General features: G+C 47.4%; 1 protein-coding gene and 1 long non-coding RNA gene across 2 annotated transcripts in view; one reads left to right on the top strand and one right to left on the bottom strand.

The window, feature by feature from the left end:
* The window catches only part of LOC130296988 (interleukin-17D-like), a 31,112-nt gene extending 15,125 nt beyond the window's left edge, over window positions 1-15,987 (top strand). The window contains exons 2-3 of the mRNA XM_056549116.1: window positions 12,666-12,910; window positions 14,297-15,987. Of these exons, the coding sequence (XP_056405091.1) occupies window positions 12,666-12,910; window positions 14,297-14,513 (462 nt within the window). The 3' untranslated portion in view covers window positions 14,514-15,987. The remainder of the gene's footprint in view (window positions 1-12,665; window positions 12,911-14,296) is intronic.
* Window positions 1-24,468, bottom strand: part of LOC130296989 (uncharacterized) — a 66,137-nt gene that overhangs the window by 8,260 nt on the left and 33,409 nt on the right. Inside the window, exon 2 of the long non-coding RNA XR_008849353.1 lies at window positions 16,636-16,761. This is a non-coding gene — a long non-coding RNA (uncharacterized LOC130296989). The remainder of the gene's footprint in view (window positions 1-16,635; window positions 16,762-24,468) is intronic.

The raw sequence follows: 24,468 nt of genomic DNA, 5'->3' as shown, positions 1-24,468 counted from the left end.
TTGACCCATCATACATGGACTCCACAGAGCTTTGACCCATCATACATGGACTCCACACAGCTCTGACCCATCATATATGGACTCCATTGAGCCCAGACCAATCATACATGCACTCCACATAGCACTGACCCATCATACATGGACTCCACAGAGCCCTGACCATCATACATGGACTCCACAGAGCCCTGACCCATCATACATGGACTCCACAGAGCTCTGACCCATCATACATGGACTCCACAGAGCTCAGACCCATCATACATGGACTCCATTGAGCCCTGACCCACCATACATGGACTCCACAGAGCCCTGACCCATCATACATGGACTCCACAGAGCCCCGACCCATCATACATGGATTCCACAGAGCCCTGACCCATCATGGACTCCACAGAGCTCTGACCCATCATACATGGACTCCATTGAGCAATGACCCATCATACATGGACTCTACAAAGCCCTGACCCATCATACATGGACTCCACAGGGCCCTGATCCATCATACATGGACTCCACAGAGCTCTGACCCATCATACATGGACTCCATGGAGCTCTGACTCATCATACATGGACTCCACAGAGCCCTGACCCATCATGCATGGTCTCCACAGAGACCTGACCCATCATACATGATCTGCACAGAGCTCTGACCCATCATACATGGACTACATTGAGCCATAACCCACCATACATGGACTCCACAAAGCCCTGACCAATCATACATGGACTCCATTGAGCCCTGACCCATCATACATGGACTCCACAGAGCCCTGACCCATCATACATGAACTCCACAGAGCTCTGACCCATTGTACATGGACTCCACAGAACCCTGACCCATCATGGACTCTACAGAGCTCTTACCCATCATTCATGGACTACATGGAGCTCTGACCTATCATACATGGAGTACATGGAGCTCTGACCAATCATACATGGACTCCATTGAGCCCTGACCCATCATACATGGACTCCAAAGAGCTCTGACCCATCATACATGGACTCCACAGAGTTCTGACCCATCATACATGGACTACATGGAGCTCTGACCTATCATACATGGACTACATGGAGTTCTGACCCATAATACATGGACTCCACAGAGCTCTGACCCATCATACATAGACTCCACAGAGCTCAGACCCATCATACATGGACTCCATTGAGCTCTGACCCATCATACATGGACTCCACAGAGCTTTTGACCCATCATACATGGACTCCACACAGCTCTGACCCATCATACATGGACTCCATTGAGCCCAGACCAATCATACATGCACTCCACATAGCACTGACCCATCATACATGGACTCCACAGAGCCCTGACCATCATACATGGACTCCACAGAGCCCTGACCCATCATACATGGACTCCACAGAGCTCTGACCCATCATACATGGACTCCACAGAGCTCAGACCCATCATACATGGACTCCATTGAGCCCTGACCCACCATACATGGACTCCACAGAGCCCTGACCCATCATACATGGATTCCACAGAGCCCTGACCTATCATACATCGACTCCACAGAGCTCAGACCCATCATACATGGACTCTACAGAGCCCTGACCCATCATACATGGACTCCACAGAGCCCTGACCCATCATACATGGACTCCACAGAGCTCTGACCCATGATACATGGACTCCATTGAGCCCTGACCCATCATACATGGACTCCACAGAGCCCTGACCCATCATACATGGACTCCACAGAGCTCTGACCCATCATACATGGACTCAATTGAGCCCTGACCCACCATACATGGACTGCACAGAGCCCTGACCCATCACACATGTACTGCACAGAGCCCTGACCCATCATACATGGATTCCACAGAGCCCTGACCCATCAGGGACTCCACAGAGCTCTGACAAATTCATACATGGGCTCCATTGAGCCCTGACCCATCATACATGGACTCCACAGAGCTCTGACCCATCATACATGGGCTCCATTGAGCCCTGTCCCATCATACATGGACTCCACAGAGTTCTGACCCATCATACATGTACTCCACAGAGCTCTGACCCATCATACATGGACTCCACAGAGCTCTGACCCATCATACATGGACTCCACAGAGCTCTGACCCATCATACATGGACTACATGGAGCTCTGACCCATCATACATGGACTACATGGAGCTCTGACCCATCATACATGGACTCCACAGAGCTGTGACCCATCATACATGGACTCCACAGAGCTCTGACCTATCATGCATGGACTCCACAGAGCTCTGACCCATCATGGACTCCACAGAGTCCTGACCCATCATACATGTTCCCCACAGAGCTCTGACCCATCATACATGGACGGCACAGAGCTCAGACCCATCATACATGGACTCCACAGAGTTCTGACCCATCATACATGGACTACATGACGAAGGGCGCATGCGCCTGAAACGCGTCTGATCTGCTGGTTGCTTTTACTGCTTTTACTGTGAGTTCTAATAAAGTCTGGATTTCTATTGACCCACGCTGGATCATCTCTTCTTCTTGTTTGAATCCATGTGCACCGGGCTGGGTGCGGATCCGTGTTGGGGGAGCATTGGTGGAGCGAGCTGGATTTTTCTGAACTATAATGGACTCCACATAGCCCTGACCCATCATACATGGACTTCACAGAGCTCTGACCCATCATACATGGACGGCACAGAGCTCTGACCCATCATGGACTCCACAGAGTTCTGACCCATCATACATGGACTACATGAAGCTCTGACCCATCATACATGTGTGGTGGCACAGTACGGGAGGTATTACACCATACCCTTGCTGCCCTGTTCCGCGGCCTCCTTTCAGTATCCCCTGGGCCCCTTGTACTTGTTTCCCCCCTTGTATATATGTTTTGCTATATATTATAATATATAATGTGTTGTTGCTTTAAGAAATGTTCCATGTGATTGTTACCCAGGAGGTACCAGTGACCAGGTGATCCCAGGGGTGACCTATGGGCTCCCTGCCAGTCTCCCCCATATAAGCCTTGGGTGGACATAGATTCTCTCTCTTAGTTCCTGAGTCCTTGCTTAGATCAAGTTGAGTCCTAGTTTTTGTGTCCAGAGTCATTGGAGGCCTCAAGTCCAGTCTGCAGCCACAGTCAATTGGAAGTAACGTTGTCTGCATTAAATTGTCCAGTCCTACTACAAGTCCCAGCAAGCCCTTAAGGTCTCTGAGTCACTGGTCACCTTCTTGGGCCCTGGCTGAACTGTATAGACTTTACCATCTGTCTACCCTCAGTAAAGCTACCGTTGTCCGTAACTTGGTGTCGAAGTCATTATTTCCCCCGTGCCTAGCCGAGGATCCAGCAGTATACCTTCGGGTAGTTAACCCCTTAAGCACCAAGCCCATTTTCACCTTAAGGACCAGGCCAATTTTATTTTTGCGTTTTTGTTTTTTCCTCCTCGCCTTCTAAAATCCATAATTCCTTTATATTTCCATCTACAGACCCATATAAGGGCTTGTTTTTTGCGTGACCAATTGTAACGAAACCTCTCATTTTACCATAAAATGTACGGCAACCCAAAAAAATATTTTTTAGGGAGGAAATTTAAATGAAAACTACAATTTTGCACATTTTGGAGGGTTTTGTTTTCACGGTGTACACTTTACGGTAAAAATGACGTGTTCTTTATTCTGTGGGTCAATACGATTAAAATGATACCCATGGCTAGATACTTTTATATTTTTGGCATCTGAGGGATTAATAGCGGACAACGATTGCGAATGTCGGCCATTACGGGCGGGTCCCCGGCTGCTATTAACAGCCGGAACCTGCCGTGTATGACGCGAGCACAGTTCAGATGCTCGCGGTCATACACAGGACGTAAATGTATGTCCTGGTGCATGAAGTCCCGCCAAACCAGGACGTACATTTACGTCCGTGGTCGTTAAGGGGTTAAGGATAAACAACGCCCCGGCGTAACGAATACAATGGGTTAATTCCATCTGCCCCTAGGGTAACAACATCTGCCCTCATCACAACCCATACTACACATGGACTCCACAAAGCTCTGACCCATCATACATGGACTATATATATGCTTTTATATACTTGTTTTTTATACAAATGTTTTAATACAGCACATGTTTTATATGTTTTTATATACATTACTTATGTGTTTTTCTATACTTGTTTTCATATATAGTATGTGTCTTTATATATTAATTTTTATATACAGTATGTGTTTTTATATACTTGTTTTCATATATAGTATGCATCTTTATATATTCATTTTTATATACAGTATGTGTTTTTATATACTTGTTTTCATATATAGTATGTGTCTTTATATATTCATTTTTATATACAGTATGTGTTTTATATACTTGTTTTCATATATAGTATGTCTTTATATATTCATTTTTATATACAGTATGTGTTTTATATACTTGTTTTCATATATAGTATGTCTTTATATATTCATTTTTATATACAGTATGTGTTTTTATATACATGTTTTTATATACAGTATGTGTTTTTATATACTTGTTTTCATATATAGTATGTGTCTTTATATATTCATTTTTATACACAGTATGTGTTTTTATATACATGTTTTCATATATAGTATGTGTCTTTATATATTCATTTTTATATACAGTATGTGTTTTTATATACTTGTTTTCATATATAGTATGTGTCTTTATATATTCATTTTTATATACAGTATGTGTTTTTATATACATGTTTTTATATACAGTATGTGTTTTTATATACTCATTTTTATATACAGTATGTGTTTTTATATACTTGTTTTCATATATAGTATGTCTTTATATATTCATTTTTATATACAGTATGTGTTTTTATACACATGTTTTTATATACAGTATGTGTTTTTATATACTCATTTTTATATACAGTATGTGTTTTTATATACATGTTTTAATATACAGTATGTGTTTTTATATACTCGTTTTTATGAGAGCATTTTCTTTCTGATGTAAATTATAGAGATGAGAGGATTACCGCTTCTCATTAACTAAAGCTGCTCCATGTATATAAGGAATTAAGAGAATTACATGGCCCAAGAAGTTGAGGCCTGACATATGTGACTATGTACCCTGTTTGTTGTCCCCCCCCCCCCCCCCCTGTATATTGCATATAGTGTGCGATGTATGACACAGTGTCCAGGTATAAGCACCTTACATGTGGCCTTAATAACAATTATACACTGCGAGAATAACCTACTGTACAAACTGTATACAAATAGTGTATATGTATACAGCATGTTATAGAGTTTGTATAGGACTGAAAGAGGCTGATAGGGCTTATCTACAGTACAGTATGTTATAGGGTTTGTATGGGGGCTGTAAGGGTTAATCTACAGTACAGAATGTTATGGGGTTTCTATGGGGCTGTAAGGGTTAATCTACAGTACAGCATGTTATAGGGTTTGTATGGGGCTGTAAGGGTTCATCTACAGTACAGTCTGTTATTGGGTTTGTATGGGGCTGTAAGGGTTAATCTACAGTAGAGTATGTTGTTGGGTTTGTATGGGGCTGTAAGGGTTAATCTACAGTACAGAATGTTATAGGGTTTCAATGGGGCTGTAAGGGTTAATCTACAGTACAGTATGTTATAGGGTTATTATGGGGCTGTAAGGGTTAATCTACAGTACAGGATGTTATAGGGTTTGTATGGAGGCTGTAAGGGTTAATCTACAGTACAGAATGTTATAGGGTTTCTATGGGGCTGTAAGAGTTAATCTACAGTAAAGTCTGTTAATTGGTTTGTATGGGGCTATAAGGGTTAATCTACAGTACAGGATGTTATAGAGTTTGTATGTGGCTGTAATGGTTAATCTACAGTACCATATGTTATAGGGTTAGGATGGGGCTGTAAGGGTAATCTACAGTACAGAATGTTATAGGGTTTGTATGGGGCTGTAAGGGTTAATCTACAGTACAGTATGTTATACGGTTTTTATGGGGCTGTAAGGGTTAATCTACAGTACAGGGTGTTATAGGGTTTGTATGGGACTGTGAGGGTTAATCTACAGTACAGGATGTTATAGAGTTTGTATGTGGCTGTAAGGGTTAATCTACAGTACAGGATGTTATAGGGTTTGTATGGGAATGTAAGGGTTAATCTACAGTACAGGATGTTATAGGGTTTGTATGGGGCTGTAAGGGTTAATCTACAGTACAGGATGTTATTGGGTTTGTATGGGGCTATAAGGGTTAATCTACAGTACAGTATGTTATAGGGTTTTTATGGGGCTGTAAGGGTTAATCTACAGTACAGGATGTCATAGGGTTTGTATGGGGGCTGTAAGGGTTAATCTACAGTACAGGATGTTATAGAGTTTGTTTGTGGCTGTAATGGTTAATCTACAGTACAGGATGTTATAGGGTTAGGGTGGGGCTGTAAGGGTTAATCTACAGTACCATATGTTATAGGGTTAGGATGGGGCTGTAAGGGTTAATCTACAGTACAGGATGTTATAGGGTTAGGATGGGGCTGTAAGGGTTAATCTACAGTACAGGATGTTATAGGGTTTGTATGGGACTGTAAGGGTTAATCTACAGTACAGGATGTTATAGGGTTTGTATGGGGCTGTAAGGGTTAATCTACAGTACAGGATGTTATAGGGTTTGTATGGGGCTGTAAGGGTTAACCTACATTACAGTATCTTATAGGGTTTGTATGTGGCTGTAAGGTTTAATCTACAGTACAGGATGTCATTGGGTTTGTATGGGGCTGTAAGGGTTAATCTACAGTACAGGATGTTATAGGGTTTGTATGGGGCTGTAAGGGTTAATCTACAGTACAGGATGTTATAGGGTTTGTATGGGGCTGTAAGGGTTAATCTACAGTACATGATGTTATAGGGTTTGTATGGGACTGCAAGGGTTAATCTACAGTACAGGATGTTATAGGGTTTGTATGGGACTGTAAGGGTTAATCTACTGTACAGGATGTCATAGGGTTTGTATGGGGCTGTAAGGGTTAATCTACAGTACAGGATGTTATAGGGTTTGTATGGGGCTGTAAGGGTTAATCTACAGTACAGGATGTTATAGGGTTTGTATGGGACTGTAAGGGTTAATCTACAGTACAGGATGTTATAGGGTTTGTATGGGGCTGTAAGGGTTAATCTACAGTACAGGATGTTATAGGGTTTGTATGGGGCTGTAAGGGTTAATCTACAGTACAGGATGTTATAGGGTTTGTATGGGACTGCAAGGGTTAATCTACAGTACATGATGTTATAGGGTTTGTATGGGGCTGTAAGGGTTAATCTACAGTACAGGATGTTATAGGGTTTGTATGGGGCTGTAAGGGTTAATCTACAGTACAGGATGTTATAGGGTTTTTATGGGGCTGTAAGGGTTAATCTACAGTACAGGATGTTATAGGGTTTGTATGGGGCTGTAAGGGTTAATCTACAGTATGGCGCTGTTGTTATAATAAGGGGTTATCCAGGCACGGACGGTGTTCTTTAGGTTGGCGTCCTGTCAGGGGATCATGGCGGCTGTACAGATGGGGATCATGGAGGAGGCCATAAAGGGCTCCATGGATCACAAATTGATTTGCTTTGACTGATAAAGTTCTATAAGAGATAGATGAGAGCAAGAGACACGGAGGGGACGGTAATGACTGCGGTGTTTTGGTCCACAGGATTTACTAAGAGGGAGATGGCAAATTCAGAAGCGCCCTGGCTGCCCTCGCCCCTGGGGATGCTGGCGTATATGTATCTCCTCCCCTGGTTTAGGCTAAAAATACAGATCAAATACTGAAAAAAGAAAAAAACTAACTAAATACTCCCACCCCCCGAAAAAAAATACTGATCAGAAAATACTAACATAATACACTGCTCAAAAAACTAAAGGTCTCCCTGCGATAACACATCATAGATCTGAATGAATGAATCGTATGAAATCCTTTCGTCTTTACATAGTTGAATGCGCTGACAACAAAATCACCAAAAATTATCAATGGAAATCAAATGTATTAACCCCTGGAGGTCTGGATATGGAGTCACTCAAAATCACAGTGGAAAACCCCACTACAGGATGATCCAACTTTATGTAATGTCCTTAATACAAGTCCTAATGAGGCTCAGTAGTGTGTGTGGCCTCCACGTGCCCGTATGACCTCCCTACAACGCCTGGGCATGCTCCTGATGAGGTGGAGGATGGTCTCCTGAGGGATGTCCTCCCAGACCTGGACTAAAGCATCCACCAACTCCTGGACAGTCTGTGGTGGATGGAGCGAGACGTCCCAGATGTGCTCAATCGGATTCAGGGGAATGGGCAGCCAGTCCATAGCATCAATGCCTTCCTCTTGTAGGAAATGCTGACACACTCCAGCCACATGAGGTCTAGCATTGTCTTGTATTAGGAGGAACCCAACCGCACCAGCATATGGTCTCACAAGGGGTCTGAGGATCTCATCTCGGTACCTAATGGCAGTCAGGCTACCTCTGGCAAGCACATGGAGGGCTGTGCGGCCCCCCAAAGAAATGCCACCCCACACCAATACTGACCCACCGCCAAACCGCTCATGCTAGAGGATGTTGCAGGCAGCAGAACGTTCTCCACGGCGTCTCCAGACTCTGTCACATGTGCTCAGTGTGAACCTGATTTAATCTGTGAAGAGCACAGGGAGCCAGTACCGAATTTGCCAATCTTGGTGTTCTCTGGCAAATGCCAAACATCCTTCCCGGTGTTGGGCTGTAAGCACAACCCCCACCTGTGGACGTCGGGCCCTCACTCCTCCCTCATGAAGTCTGTTTCTCACCGTTTACGTGGACACATGCACATTTGTGTCCTGCTGGAGGCCATTTTGCAGAGCTCGGGCAGTGCTCCTCCTTGCACAAAGGCGGAGGTAGTGGTCCTATTGCTGGGTTGTTGCCCTCCTACGGCCTCCTCCACGTCTCCTGATGTACTGGCCTGTCTCCTGGTAGCGCCTCCATGCTCTGGACACTACGCTGACAGACACAGCAAACCTTCTTGCCACAGCTCGCATTGATGTGCCATCCTGGATGAGCTGCACTACCTGAGCCACTTGTGTGGGTTGTAGACTCCGTCTCATGCTACCACTAGAGTGAAAGCACCGCCAGCATTCAAAAGTGACCAAAACATCAGCCAGGAAGCATAGGAACTGAGAAGTGGTCTGTGGTCACCACCTGCAGAACCACTCCTTTATTGGGGGTGTCTTGCTAATTGCCTATAATTTCCACCTGTTGTCTGTTCCATGTGAAATTGATTGTCAATCAGTGTTCTTCCTGAGTGGACAGTGGGATTTCACACAAGTGTCTGACTTGGAGTTACGTTGTGTTGTGTGTTACCTTTATTTTGTGGAGCAGTTTAGGCGGCTTTCACACTATAAAATTCATCCGTTTTAAAGATCTGTCACAAAATAACGTTCATTGTTAATAACGCACTATAACGGATTAAAACAGATAATGTAAAAATCCTATAGACTATAATGGGATTTTCTAACGGACGTTTAATGGCAATGTTTTCGGAACATCAAAGGGATCTTTAAAACGGGCGAATTTTATAGTGTGAAAGCCGCCTTACTAATCAAACACTGCTGAAAAGTAAAAGACGGATCAGTGACGCTTCTTTTCAGATGAATCACGTCCACAGAAGAATAAAAACCAAGAGCCAAGGGTTTATTAAAAGAAAAAAAAACTCATTCTGAGTCTGATTTTTATGGTGTTTTACTTTGTTCATATATCACTGACCTGGTTACGTGGTTTCGGGCGGATCAGGAGTCAGCTGACCTGTGAGAAGTGATCTTACAGGCCTGCATCAGGGTTGTGGCCTCAGTGTTACCTGTGAGTGTGACATCGCATGTCATCCATATATACGGGTCGTGGTGCAGACTAGGGGCGCGCTTCTTTGTTTTTGATATATTCACACTTACTTAAAGGGGACCTGTGGCCAACCCCCAAAATAAGATTACGTTATCATTAGAGGGGTAATCCGGTGAAAAACTTTTTTTTTTTTTTTTTAAATGAACTGGTGCCAGATAGTTAAACAGATTTGTAAATTACTTCTATTTGAAAATCTTAACCCTTCCAGTACTTAGCAGCTGCTATATGCAGGAAGTTGTGTAGTTCTTTCCAGTCTGACCACAGTGTTCTCTGCTGACACCTCTGTCCATGTCAGGAACTGTCCAGAGCAGAGAGGATTGCTATGGGGATTTGCTCCTGCTCTGGACAGTTCCTGACATGGACAGAGGTGTCAGAAGAGAGCACTGTGGTCAGACTGGAAAGGACTACACAACTTCCTGTGGAGCATACAGCAGCTAACACTGGAAGATTTTTTTAATAGAAGTAATTTACAAATCTGTTTAACGTTCTGGCACCAGTTGATCAAAAAAATGCTTTTCATGGGAGTACCCCTTTAAATATCTAAGTGCCCCCAGATCACACCCCTTCTTACAGTTTCCTGATACTCACTCCCGTTCCTGGTATCTGAGGGTTTATAGTTTGCCTGATAATTCAAGGAATAATCAGATGGGCGGAAACCTTAATTTAAAAAAAATGGGAGTGACAGGCAATGGGCGGATTATACAGTCAGGGGGTGGTTGCATGCCCCTCAATGTACAACATTCACACCCCTGATATATATCCCCGCCCATAACATGATAGCCACTCTCATTATTAAAAGTATTTTTCTGCCCATCTGACTATTCCCTGAATTGTCAGACAAACCCGCCATCAGGGAGGACAGGAAGGTCACTGCCATCAGGGAGGACAGGAGGGTCACCGCCATCAGGGAGGACAGGAAGGTCACCGACATCAGGGAGGACAGGAAGGTCACCGACATCAGGGAGGACAGGAAGGTCACCGACATCAGGGAGGACAGGAAGGTCACCACCATCAGGGAGGACAGGAAGGTCACCGCCATCAGGGAGGACAGGAAGGTCACTGCCATCAGGGAGGACAGGAGGGTCACCGACATCAGGGAGGACAGGAAGGTCACCGACATCAGGGAGGACAGGAAGGTCACCACCATCAGGGAGGACAGGAAGGTCACCACCATCAGGTAGGACAGGAAGGTCACCGCCATCAGGGAGGACAGGAAGGTCACTGCCATCAGGGAGGACAGGAGGGTCACCGCCATCAGGGAGGACAGGAAAGTCACCGCCATCAGGGAGGACAGGAAGGTCACCGCCATCAGGGAGGACAGGAAGGTCACTGCCATCAGGGAGGACAGGAAGGTCACCGCCATCAGGGAGGACAGGAAGGTCACCGCCACCAGGGAGGACAGGAAGGTCACTGCCATCAGGGAGGACAGGAAGGTCACTGCCATCAGGGAGGACAGGAAGGTCACCGCCACCAGGGAGGACAGGAAGGTCACCGCCACCACAGAGGACAGGAAGGTCACTGCCATCAGGGAGGACAGGAAGGTCACTGCCATACAGGAGGGTCACCGCCATCAGGGAGGACAGGAAGGTCACTGCCATCAGGGAGGACAGGAAGGTCACCGCCATCAGGGAGGACAGGAAGGTCACCGACATCAGGGAGGACAGGAGGGTCACCACCATCAGGGAGGACAGGAAGGTCACCGCCACCAGGGTGGACAGGAAGGTCACTGCCATCAGGGAGGACAGGAGGGTCACCGCCATCAGGGAGGACAGGAGGGTCACCGACATCAGGGAGGACAGGAGGGTCACCACCATCAGGGAGGACAGGAAGGTCACCGCCACCAGGGAGGACAGGAAGGTCACTGCCATCAGGGAGGACAGGAAGGTCACTACCATACAGGAGGGTCACCGCCATCAGGGATGACAGGAAGGTCACCGACATCAGGGAGGACAGGAGGGTCACCGCCATCAGGGAGGACAGGAAGGTCACTGCCATCAGGGAGGACAGGAAGATCACTGCCATACAGGAGGGTCACCGCCATCAGGGAGGACAGGAAGGTCACCGCCATCAGGGAGGACAGGAGGGTCACCGCCATCAGGGAGGACAGGAAGGTCACCGACATCAGGGAGGACAGGAGGGTCACCACCATCAGGGAGGACAGGAGGGTCACCGCCATCAGGGAGGACAGGAAGGTCACCGCCATCAGGGAGGACAGGAAGGTCACCGCCATCAGGGAGGACAGGAGGGTCACCGCCATCAGGGAGGACAGGAAGGTCACCGCCATCAGGGAGGACAGGAAGGTCACCGCCATCAGGGAGGACAGGAGGGTCACCGCCATCAGGGAGGGCAGGAGGGTCACCGCCATCAGGGAGGGCAGGAAGGTCACCGCCATCAGGGAGGGCAGGAAGGTCACCGCCATCAGGAAGGACAGGAAGGTCACCGCCATCAGGGAGGACAGGAAGGTCACCGCCATCAGGGAGGACAGGAAGGTCACCGCCATCAGGGTGGACAGGAAGGTCACCGCCATCAGGGAGGACAGGAAGGTCACCGCCATCAGGGAGGACAGGAGGGTCACCGCCATCAGGGAGGACAGGAGGGTCACCGCCATCAGGGAGGACAGGAAGGTCACCGCCATCAGGGAGGACAGGAGGGTCACCGCCATCTGTGGATTCAGCCGCCACATATCTAATGTGTTTGGCAGCTTTACTGATATGACCGGGTCAAGCATCATGGGGGGACATATTGAGGGGCGCGCAGAATATAGAACATTACCAGATCTCATACAGATTTATTTTGTCTCCTTTTTTCGCTCCTGCAGATGAAGAAGCTGATGGTCCCCGTTCTTCTGCTCTTGTCCTTTACGATATGTCAGGGGCAGCGCACAAGATGCAAAGATCCCTCCGAGGAACATTTAAGGCAGAAACTTTATCGCCTCTCACCAGATTCTCTTCTTCTGACCAAGTCTGACTATGTCCCTGATGTGAGGATGAAGAAATGTCCTACAAGTGTCAACACCTCCTCAGAGCTGATGCAGGACAGGAGTATTTCCCCATGGTCCTACAGGTAAGACCCGAATTTTACTCAAATTTACACACATTTATATTTATAGGTTAGTTAAAGGGGCACTCCAGTGGACAAACCTCGTGGGCGGATATCTTGGACGGACCTAGGGGGTTGATATCCTGGACAGACCTAAGGGGTGGATATCCTGGACGGACCTAGGGGGTGGATATCCTGGACGGACCTAGGGGGTGGATATCCTGGACGGACCTAGGGGGTGGATATCCTGGACGGACCTAGGGGGTGGATATCCTGGACGGACCTAGGGGGTGGATATCCTGGACGGACCTAGGGGGTGGATATCCTGGACAAACCTAGGGGGTGGATATCCTGGACGGACCTCGGGGGCGGATATCCTGGACGGACCTCGGGGGGTAAATGCACAGTATTTAAGGACATAAAGTGGATGAGTAATGACATTAAACACCAGGTTCTGGAGGGGGGAATATAACTTCCAATGTCATAGAGATAACCGGGTCAACTATTGGGCTCCTGCAGGAAGGATACCCGGGCCAGGTTGTCACCACAATAATAGGGTCACCGCAGGTTCTAAACAACCTTCTAAATGCACTCAAGTAGATTAAAGGGGTACTCCACTGCTCAGCTTGAGGGGGCAGGGCTATGACATCACGAGCTCCCGGCACATACTCCACTACTCAAACGTTTGGAACAGTTTGTTCCAAATGCTGAGCAGCGGAGTACCCCTGGACCTTGCTCCTGGACCTTGTGTTCTCTATGGACAGTGATGGTGTCAGAACCCAATACAGTGCCCAACAAAACTGCCATAACACCACCATACATGGTCTACAAAGTGAGGGCTCCATGGTTGATGCTCCAGTCCAGTCCTTTTGGGGAATCCTCTGGTTTGTTTTAATATGGACGGTAACCTTTGACCTGTTCTAGATAAGTAATGCAAAGTATTAACAATGTTGTAAGATGCTGTTGGTTTGGCGCTCTGTACATTCTAGGTCTAATCGAATACAATACAGACATTGGCGCAGATCTACTCATTGTTGGGTTCCCAAAATCCTAACATATCAGGGTTTCGCTTTCACGTTCCGTCAGATTTAGTCACAATCTACTCGTGGGTCAGTGTATTGGGTCGGTTTCTGATGTTCATTTCCCTGCAGTCAGTTGGGCTCTGATGGCACAATTTGCCCCAGGATATTATTATATTTAAAAAAAACACCAATTCCCTTAAAGGGGCACTCCGCTGCCCCAGTGCTCGGAACATTTTGTTCCGAACGCTTGGAGTGGGCAGCGGGGGTCGTGACGTCATGGCCCCACGCGATCAAACATCTTATCCCCTATCCTTTAAGAATGTGGTTACCGTAGACTTATTCTTCTAGACCAATTTACGGTAACCATTTCCCATTTTTTATTTTTTAGAATCAACAAAGACATGAACAGATACCCGCAAGAGATCGTGGAGGCCTACTGTCTGTGCCGAGGCTGCGTCACCTCCAAGGAAACCTCCATGGTCAGCGAACCGTTCTACAAAGAAGTCTCGGTCCTGTACAAGTCCTCCAAATGTAAGAAGTCCAGGTACGTCTACAAGCTGCGATACGTCAGGGTCGCCCAATTCTGCATCTGTCGCTTCCACTGAACAACCCGAGACCCGGACGACCCAACTGGTTAAGGAAATAGATAAGTTGTGAAGGATACAAACCCCTCCCCTACATCCATCTGTGTACTGCAGCAATCTACGAACCTTGGTTTTGAAAAATCTTTACACAAAAAATTTGGGGTGGAAATTTGTAAGGCAACCATTTAATGAAGGACAAACTGTAAATATTACAGCTAAAAAAATGTTAACTAAAATGTAAAAAACAAACAAAAAAAAAAGGATAAAAGGCTAAATCTGATCCCAAATGGACTTGTATTGGGTTAGTCCCGTATGGCGAAGCTGTCTGGATGTTCGTTTTTTGTATATTGTCTTTTGGCGAGATTTTTTTGGTTTCTTGTGTCTTTTATAGGACACGCTGGGATCTGACTATGACAAATCTGCGGTCAGGGCTCTGGAAGGACTTTCGGCACTTTTTTTTTTTTTTTTTGTGGCTCCGACATAGAAGAGTGAAGCGTTTGGACAATGGTTCTGTTTGTTTTGTACAGTTGACTGCGCCGCTGTATAAAGTTTCAGCATGCCTCGTGTTTTTATGCTTTTTATGTAGAGTTTTTATCTTTTAATAATAAAAATAAAGAATGTCTTTATCCAAATTGATATTTCTGCAAATGTCTTAAAGCGTCAAATGACAGAAGAAAATAATACTTCTACTGTAAATATGTTACTACTGGGTCATGCAGATTCCTTTTATGTGTCTCGCTTCTGTATTTGGCTCACAAATCCCTCTGTTCTGCTGCTCACTTATTCTGACATCCACTGCTCAGGAAGGGGCGTGTCACCAATTCCCCACCTTCCATAGCATTTAGTAACACTGGAAGACTCCTATGGCACTCCACATAGCGCTCAGTAACATTGGCAGCCCCCTCCGAAAACACTCTGGCAGACTCCCCAACCCCCCTTCCATGGCACTCAGTTACAAAGGCAGACTCTGGAAAACTCACCTCTACTATACCACACATTGACCCCCTCTAAGTAAGACCCCCGGTAGGTAGTTTTCTACCCCCGTAGTTAGTTTCCTGCCCCCTGTAGGTATTCCCTGCCTTGTAGGTAGGACCCCCCTGTATGTAGTTAGCTCCCCCAGTAGGTAGTTTGCTGCCGCCTGTAAGTAGGACCCCCTGTAGGTAATTTTCCCCGTGTAGGTAGGACTGTCCTGTAGGTAGTTAGTTCCCCCTGAAAGTAGGACCCCCAGTAGGTAATTTGCCCCCTGAAGTAGGACCGTCCTGTAGGTAATTTTCCCCATGTAGGTAGTCCCCAGCTTGTAGGTAGGACCCCCTGTACATAGTTAGCTCCCCCTCTGTAGGTAGTTTGCTCCCCTCTGTAGGTAGGACCCCCTGTGGTAGAACTCCTTCTAGTTTAGTTAGCCCCCCTGTAGCTAGGACTCATTTTAGCTAGACCCTGCTGGTAGGTAGTTTATCCCGTCTGTAGATAGGACCCCCTTGTAGGTAGTTTGCGCATCCCTGTAGGTAGGACCCCTCGAAGTCCCCCCCCCCCCAGGTAGGACCCCTTTGCAGGTAGTTTCCCCCCTATAGGTAAGGTAGGACCCCCTGTAAGACATTTTTCCTGTCTGTGGCCCCGTTCTGTAAAACTCTGGCACCATTCCGCATCATTCCGAAGGGTGTCGTGTCTGGTCACATGATCCTCCATAAGACGCCATGATATGGACGGGGAGCCATCCAGCCAGGAGAAAGGGGCGGAGCTATACGTTTACGGAAGGGGCCACAGACAGGATGATGTATATTGATATTGTCTTGTATCACACCTGTGGACGTGTCAGGGCACACGAGTGCAGAACATTACACTGACATTGTACGGACACAGAGCGGCAGATGATGATGTAATCGGGTGCGGTATTATATGAGGAGCTGAGGTTTGTTGATTGATAAATCCGGATCTTCTATTACACGGCACGCAATGTCCCAAATTATTAATGGCACCAAGACTAAAAGTGCAGCTGTCTGACCAAGACTACGAGACACAGAAGCGACTTCTGACTACATGGAGCAGTGTGAGCACAGCTGAACAGGAAACTGCAGAGAAGTCACCTCCAAGCCGTAAATTATCTCCCTAAATAGTTTTCACTCCGTGTGATTATGTCGGTGCTCACCGTGACTCGGCCGTGACTCATCGTGGACATGATGAAATCCAGAGATGACAGAATAAGGGAGCGATAAGGCGGGCGCTGGAAACCGGTCCTCTAGGAATGCAGCCAGCGTGCCCGAGCATACCGTACCTGAAAAGACACAGCTGACAATTTACTATATATTAAATATGAATTCTGGGAGTTTAATAAAGACATTAATATTAGATCAGCAGAGGTCTGGCTCCCGGCATCCCACCGTTACCTGTATAACCGAGCTCCAGTCCCTGCTGTACAGCGCTTTGGGGACGGGACATCATAGAACCACTGAGCCAATCAGTGCCTGAGAAAGGAAATCCCTGCTCCACAGATTGGCTGCATGGGCCTGTTATGTCACATCCTCAAAACAGGAAATGCTGCACAGCAGGGACCGGAGCTCGGTGATACTGGCAGTGGTGGGAGAGTGAGGAGGATACATGTAGTTTTTTTTATTTACCAAGACAAGAGTGTCAACAAAATACGCGAAGAGTCACAAAATACCTAATGGATAGATATGGACGGGTATGATGTCCCTCCGGTAATGTCACCAATGTTAAAGGGGTACTCCTGTACTCCAGCGTTCTGAACATATTGTTCAGAACACTCAGAGCTGGAAGCCGTGATCGAGACATCATGGCCACGCCCCTCATGATGTCACACCATGCCCCCTACATTCATAGACACGCCCCCTCCCATAGACATGAATGGAGGGGGTGTAACGTCATGACACGAAGGGGCATGGCCGTGATGTCACAACCACCGCCGCAGGTACCCAGCGTTTGTTTAGAATGCCGGGTGCTGCGAGAGAAAAGATGTCAAGCAACGGAGTACCCCTTTAAAAATGCACATGTGCAGACAATAGAAGCAAATGGATCCGCAGATAATTCACATACTTCACATTCCTTTAAAGGAGTATTCCAGGATAAGAAAACGTATCCCCTATCTCCACATCATATAGTGATGGAGGATTCTTTACTGTAAGAGCAGTGACACTTTGGGGCTCTCGCCACATGATATAGTGATGGAGGATTCTTTACTGTAAGAGCAGTGACACTGTGGGACTCTCTCCACGTGATGTAGTGATGGAGGATTCTTTACTGTAAGACCCCTCTTACAGTCACGCCATGCCCCATCTCATAGATATGAATGTAGGGGGTGTGGCATGACGTCATGTCTCCTGTCCCGGAAACACAGAGGATTCTGTGACTGGAGCAGCAGCCCGGCATAGAATGCGGGTGCTGCATGGAGATCGTGGGGGGTCCCAGTGCTGGGCCCCCCCAAATCAGACATCTTATCCCCTATCCTTTGGCCAGAATACCCCTTTAAGTTTGGGAACCACCAGCCCAAGGCCAAGTATCAGTTAGGGCTCGTTCACACTGCCCGTGCGGTAAAGTTTACTGCGAGGTGGCAGTAAACTGCAAGATACATACGCACCGCCTGGCTGCTGATTGGCTGGGCCACCCACACCCTGACCCTCTCCACACCCTCTCGGCCCAGTTAATCTTGTGCAGCCTCTATCTCATGGAGAACTTTATAACGAGCACGGGCACGAGATTAATGTTCTACAATCTTACAGAAGGAGGCGCCAGAGCGGAGAAATGGAAGGAGGAGCTACAATATCCACCAAACTGTGGAGGTACAGAGCGGGAAAAGGTGGGAGGAGGGTAATGATAGCCAGATTCTGTATGCTGTGTTGATGTAACGGAGATGAGTGCGCCCTGCTACGTTAATATAGTGGAGGTGAGTGCGCCCTGCTACGTTAATATAGTGGAGGTGAGTGTGCCCTGCTACGTTAATATAGTGGAGGTGAGTGCGCCCTGCTACGTTGATGTAACTGAGGTGAGTGCGCCCTGCTACGTTGATGTAATGGAGGTGAGTGCGCCCTGCTATGTTGATGTAACGGAGGTGAGTGCGCCCTGCTATGTTAATATAGTGGAGGTGAGTGCGCCCTGCTACGTTAATATAGTGGCGGTGAGTGCGCCCTGCTAAGTTAATATAGTGGAGGTGAGTGCGCCCTGCTACGTTAATATAGTGGAGGTGAGTGCGCCCTGCTACGTTAATATAGTGGAGGTGAGTGCGCCCTGCTACGTTAATATAGTGGAGGTTAGTGCGCCCTGCTACGTTGATGTAACGGAGGTGAGTGCGCCCTGCTATGTTGATGTAACGGAGGTGAGTGCGCCCTGCTATGTTGATGTAACGGAGGTGAGTGCGCCCTGCTATGTTAATATAGTGGAGGTGAGTGCGCCCTGCTACGTTAATATAGTGGCGGTGAGTGCGCCCTGCTACGTTAATATAGTGGAGGTGAGTGCGCCCTGCTACGTTAATATAGTGGAGGTGAGTGCGCCCTGCTACGTTGATGTAACGGAGGTGGGTGTGCCCTGCTACGTTGATGTAACGAAGGTGAGTGCGCCCTGCTATGTTGATGTAACGGAGGTGAGTGCGCTCTGCTATGTTAATATAGTGGAGGGGAGTGCGCCCTGCTACGTTGATGTAACGGAGGTGAGTGCACCCTGCTATGTTGATGTAACGGAGGTGAGTGCGCCCTGCTATGTTAATATAGTGGAGGTGAGTGCGCCCTGCTACGTTGATGTAACGGAGGTGGGTGTGCCCTGCTACGTTGATGTAACGAAGGTGAGTGCGCCCTGCTATGTTGATGTAACGGAGGTGAGTGCCCCCTGCTATGTTAATATAGTGGAGGTGAGTGCGCCCTGCTACGTTGATGTAACGGAGGTGAGTGCCCCCTGCTATGTTAATATAGTGGAGGTGAGTGCGCCCTGCTACGTTGATGTAACGGAGGTGGGTGTGCCCTGCTACGTTGATGTAACGAAGGTGAGTGCGCCCTGCTATGTTGATGTAACGGAGGTGAGTGCCCCCTGCTATGTTAATATAGTGGAGGTGAGTGCGCCCTGCTACGTTGATGTAACGGAGGTGAGTGCCCCCTGCTATGTTAATATAGTGGAGGTGAGTGCGCCCTGCTACGTTGATGTAACGGAGGTGAGTGCGCCCTGCTACGTTGATGTAACGAAGGTGAGTGCGCCCTGCTATGTTGATGTAACGGAGGTGAGTGCCCCCTGCTATGTTAATATAGTGGAGGTGAGTGCGCCCTGCTATGTTGATGTAACGGAGGTGAGTGCCCCCTGCTATGTTAATATAGTGGAGGTGAGTGCGCCCTGCTACGTTGATGTAACGGAGGTGAGTGCACCCTGCTACGTTGATGTAACGGAGGTGAGTCCGCCCTGCTACGTTAATATAGTGGAGATGAGTGCGCCCTGCTACGTTAATACAGCAGAGGTGAGTATTATTACTGTCTGGCTTTATGCATTTCACTAACAGTATTGACTGAATCGTTATGTCCCAGTACAGGATATACTCCTGTGCAGTACTTGGGCCCTGTCAGATTGAGTCCCTCATTGTCCTAGGGGCCCTCCTGCAGCATCTCCCCCATAGTAGTAAGTCTAATGTTATGTATAGTGTTGTAAATATAGTGCATAATGTTATTTATAGGTATATAAAGTATAAAGGACCTTTAAGGACCTTTGGAGGTATCACCTGTTATGTTCACATGACGTGTTATGTTACCCAGAGAGCACCAGTTCACCACCTGACCTGTAGCTTGACCTATGGGCTTCTGGCTCAGCCCCCTTTATAAGAGAGGCAGCCATTACAATCTCTCTCTTTCTGCTGAGGAACAGCAAAGCCCAGACATGACAGATCCTGTGTCCAGCACCTGGAGGCCATAAAGCCTGTACACCAGCCACATTGTCAGTCATCTCATCTATGTCTGCTGTCTCTACTAAAGTCAAGTCACTAGTCAAGTCAATTATAATCAGAGTGACTGTATTGAAGTCTGACCCAAAAGTACTGCAAGTCCAAGCAAACTGCAAGGCCCTTTCCGTGTTACTGGTCGACTCTCTGGGATCCTGGCCGAGCTGTAAAGACTTTACCAACTGTTTGACCTCAGTAAAGCTACCGTTAACCCTTACCTGGTCTTGGACTATTATTGCCCTGCCTAACCTTGGGATAGCAGTGCTACCGTTCGGGTGGTTACTGGAAAAACCACCCATCCACCTACACCCTTCACACCACAACTTTGGCATCACAACAAAAAGACTGGATAAGACATTACTGAGTACATAACAAGACTGTCTAGGTTATACATGTGGTGGCGGGGTGTGTGGTGCAGGGCAGATGTTGTTACCCTAGGGGCAGATGGCATTAATCCCTTGTATTCGTGATGCCAGGGCATGGTTTAGCCTATAACCACCTGAAGGTATACCGCTGGATCCTGAGCTAGGCACGGGGGCAATAAATACTCCGACGTCAAGATACGGACAACGGTAGCTTTACTGAGGGTAGACAGATGGTAAAGTCTATACAGTTCAGCCAGGGCCCAAGGAGGTGACAAGTGACCTTAAGGGCTTGCTGGGACTTGTAGTAGGACTGGACAATTGAATGCAGACCACGCTGACTTGAGAGATGACGGACCGACTTGACTCATAAAGCTGGGCACAGCAGGGATAGGATAGCAGCCATGACTGACTTCGGGGACCTGAGCACCTGGTCGGAGGGTGGATCCTTCTTAGGCAGGGGCAGGAGGTTCTCCTCCATATCCTCCAACAGTCCCAGCTTGTCATTGAACACGCACCGCGGAAACAGGGGTGATTTTGGTCTGGGCAGGAACTCGGATTTAGGGCAGGCTGTTACCCTTTCAGGGCTAGAGTAGGAGGATGGGGTGGAGAAGCCGGCGTCCGCTGGGGTACTCACGAGCCCCAGGATCAATAGTGTGGTGAAAGCCTGGTAGGCAGGGTTCCGCTGTCCCTTTAGTAGCAGACTCCACCAAAGTGGCTCACCGACAGGATGTAAGACATCCGTGCAGCCTCTTCAACCGTCCCCTGTGCAACAGGGGGGTGGTCTTTTGAGTTCCACTTTGGGTTTGGCAGAGCATCTTGGTTCCCGTGCCCGGGGGAAGGGGTTTTTGCTGGGCGGGCTTTCCATGTGCACTCTGCATGGTCTGGATTAACCCCTCCTGGGGCGAAACAAACTTTGTGGTGCAGCATGAGCTCCGTTCGCTGCTTGCACATGCTGGCAGTAGCAAATAACACAGTCTCTGGTCACGGTCTCCACACAAAATATGGCTGACAATAAAGTGCTCCCCCTTTGTTTCTTTAGCGCCTTTTGGGATAAACACTTGCATAGACAAAGTCCCGTGCAACGAAAATTGGCGCATAAACTGTGACACAATTTGTTGCTCGCGCCTTTTCTGCAGTACCGACACAGTTCAGACTAGGGAGTTTTTCAGAGGCACAAAACCGAATCCTGTTCGTGATGCCAAAAGTTGTGACACAGGGGTGCAAGATAGACTTGTCAGGTCGTGATGCCAGGGCACTGTTAGCCAACACACGGTCCGAGGTGCAGACAGCTTTTCCTGGGCCAGAGACGGGTGGTAATAAACACACCAACATCAGGTTACAGGTGACTGTCATTTACTGAGCAGGTGCAGATGTGTAACCCGTGGGAGCCCTGTGGCCTTGCTGGGAGTTATGGTGCTTTTCAGTAACTTGAATTAGATAGACTTGAGAATTGGAGATTAAATGAGGAACACTTGCAGTCTGCCTTTTCTAGAGAATCCACACTGTCCCTGAAAAGTAAATCAAGGCTTCCCTCCTATTTCATCCTTTAGCGCTGTAGTCCTTAAACTTCAGCTATCCAGTTGTTGCAAAACTACAACCCCCAGTGTGCCCGTTGCTTGTCCGGGCATGCTCGGAGTTGTAGTTTTGATACAACTGGAGGCACCCTGGTTGACAAACAATTAATATATATATATATATATATATATATATATATATATATATATACTTCATGTCTTTGTGCTGTATCTAATACTGCGGTTATACAACTTTAAGTAATTACGTGAATTGTACTCAGAGCCGACGACTCAGCGTTTCGTGTGGCCGTCAGTCATCGCATTGGGCGGTTTTCATCATCACATATGGTGGAGTCTCCTATTTGAATGTAATAGATGAAAGAGCCGTCAATCTGCACCTCGTGCTACATACAGGGGAGGAGGATTTATTTTGTAGCCAAAAACTATTTTTTTAGTGGAGCCATGAGGACTGGGTTGGGGACCTCTGCTATAGACCATGTTGTGGAGCCTTGAGGACTGGGTTGGGGACCTCTGCTATAAAGTCCATGTTGTGGAGCCTTGAGGACTGGGTTGGGGACCTCTGCTATAGACCATGTTGTGGAGCCTTGAGGACTGGGTTGGGGACCTCTGCTATAAAGTCCATGTTGTGGAGCCTTGAGGACTGGGTTGGGGACCTCTGCTATAGACCATGTTGTGGAGTTTTGAGGACTGGGTTGGGGACCTCTGTTATAGACCATGTTGTGGAGCATTGAGGACTGGGTTGGGGACCTCTGCTATAGACCATGTTGTGGAGTTTTGAGGACTGGGTTGGGGATCTCTGCTATAGACCATGTTGTGGAGTTTTGAGGACTGGGTTGGGGACCTCTGTTATAGACCATGTTGTGGAGCATTGAGGACTGGGTTGGGGACCTCTACTATAGACCATGTTGTGGAGCCTTGAGGACTGGGTTGGGGACCTCTACTATAGATTATGTTGTGGAGCATTGAGGACTGGGTTGGGGACCTCTGCTATAGACCATGTTGTGGAGCCTTGAGGACTGGGTTGGGGACCTTAACCGCGGGGGTCCGATGAGTTAAAATGGCGGCAGAGATCCCCTCTCCAGCATCCTTCCACCGGATCATCGCTCTAATGATACAGCCGGGCAGAGCCGATATCTCTGTACAATGCAATGCAATATTATAGCAGTATAAAGTGAGTGCAATCTAATGGTCGCATATAAAAAATAAAATAAAAACACAGAAAATGCAAAAAAGTCTGCGTCATTAAGGGGTTAATCCCTCCATTTGTTTTGGTAGTGAAAGCTTTGCCGGTTTGTGTACATGGGTGTGGGTGCACTCGGAGCCGCCTCGCTGTAGATATTGTTCTTGACCTTTAGTCGCCATTCTCTGGGGTGTTTATTGGCGCGCGCTGTTTTCTGCTGTCACCTCTGTATCTCCGCGTGCGCCGGCGCTGTGCAGTATATTGTGCTGAAACACGTTGTGAAGTAGATTTGTTTGCACAGGACAATAACATCTCGCAGGCTCCATTACTAGGGGATTGTGGGAGTCCTCCGACCCGCGCCTCACCGCACACGCAGCAGTGTAAATATTTTGTGAAATTTTAGTGGCAGCCATTAGAGTTGTCACCAGTTGCTAAGAGTCTGGAGGGTGAATCAGTGAGGAGGGCGAGGGCTGTCACAGCGACCAGACCAGTTAGACCTGATGCCTCTATAGATAGATTTATAACACAAATAGGGAGAAACACGCCGGGCCCTAATAGGGACATTCTTTACATTAGTTCAGTCCATCCATTCGTATGTTTTTTGTTTTTTTTTACAACATCTGGAAGGTCATAGTTTGAAGACCACTGGTCTAGAGCGACTTTATGGGGGTCATTTATTAATATTTACTAATATCCCCCCTATTTTATATGCCTGAAATAGCCTGGCACATTGTCGATGCCTCCAGTACATCAGTAACCCCTTCTATCCTACTATGCACTGTAAATCATCTCCAAGCACAGTGCAGCCTGTTCAGTCCAGTGGAGAGAAGAGTAGGTGTTGTGTTTGGCCAGACAAGTAAGGGAAAGGAAGTTCCTGTGTGTGTACTACTAACAAACAGCCCAGTTCTGGTTCTGCCCCTAAATGAAGAAAATGAGAAATATCTGTGCACCATGGAGGGGGCTCTCAGGGGCCCCA

The sequence above is a fragment of the Hyla sarda genome, chromosome 12 (assembly GCF_029499605.1).
Source record: "Hyla sarda isolate aHylSar1 chromosome 12, aHylSar1.hap1, whole genome shotgun sequence".
In the NCBI taxonomy this organism is placed as follows: Eukaryota; Metazoa; Chordata; class Amphibia; order Anura; family Hylidae; genus Hyla; species Hyla sarda.
The sequence above is the reverse complement of the archived record's forward strand: the minus strand, read 5'-3'. Positions and strand labels throughout refer to the sequence as shown.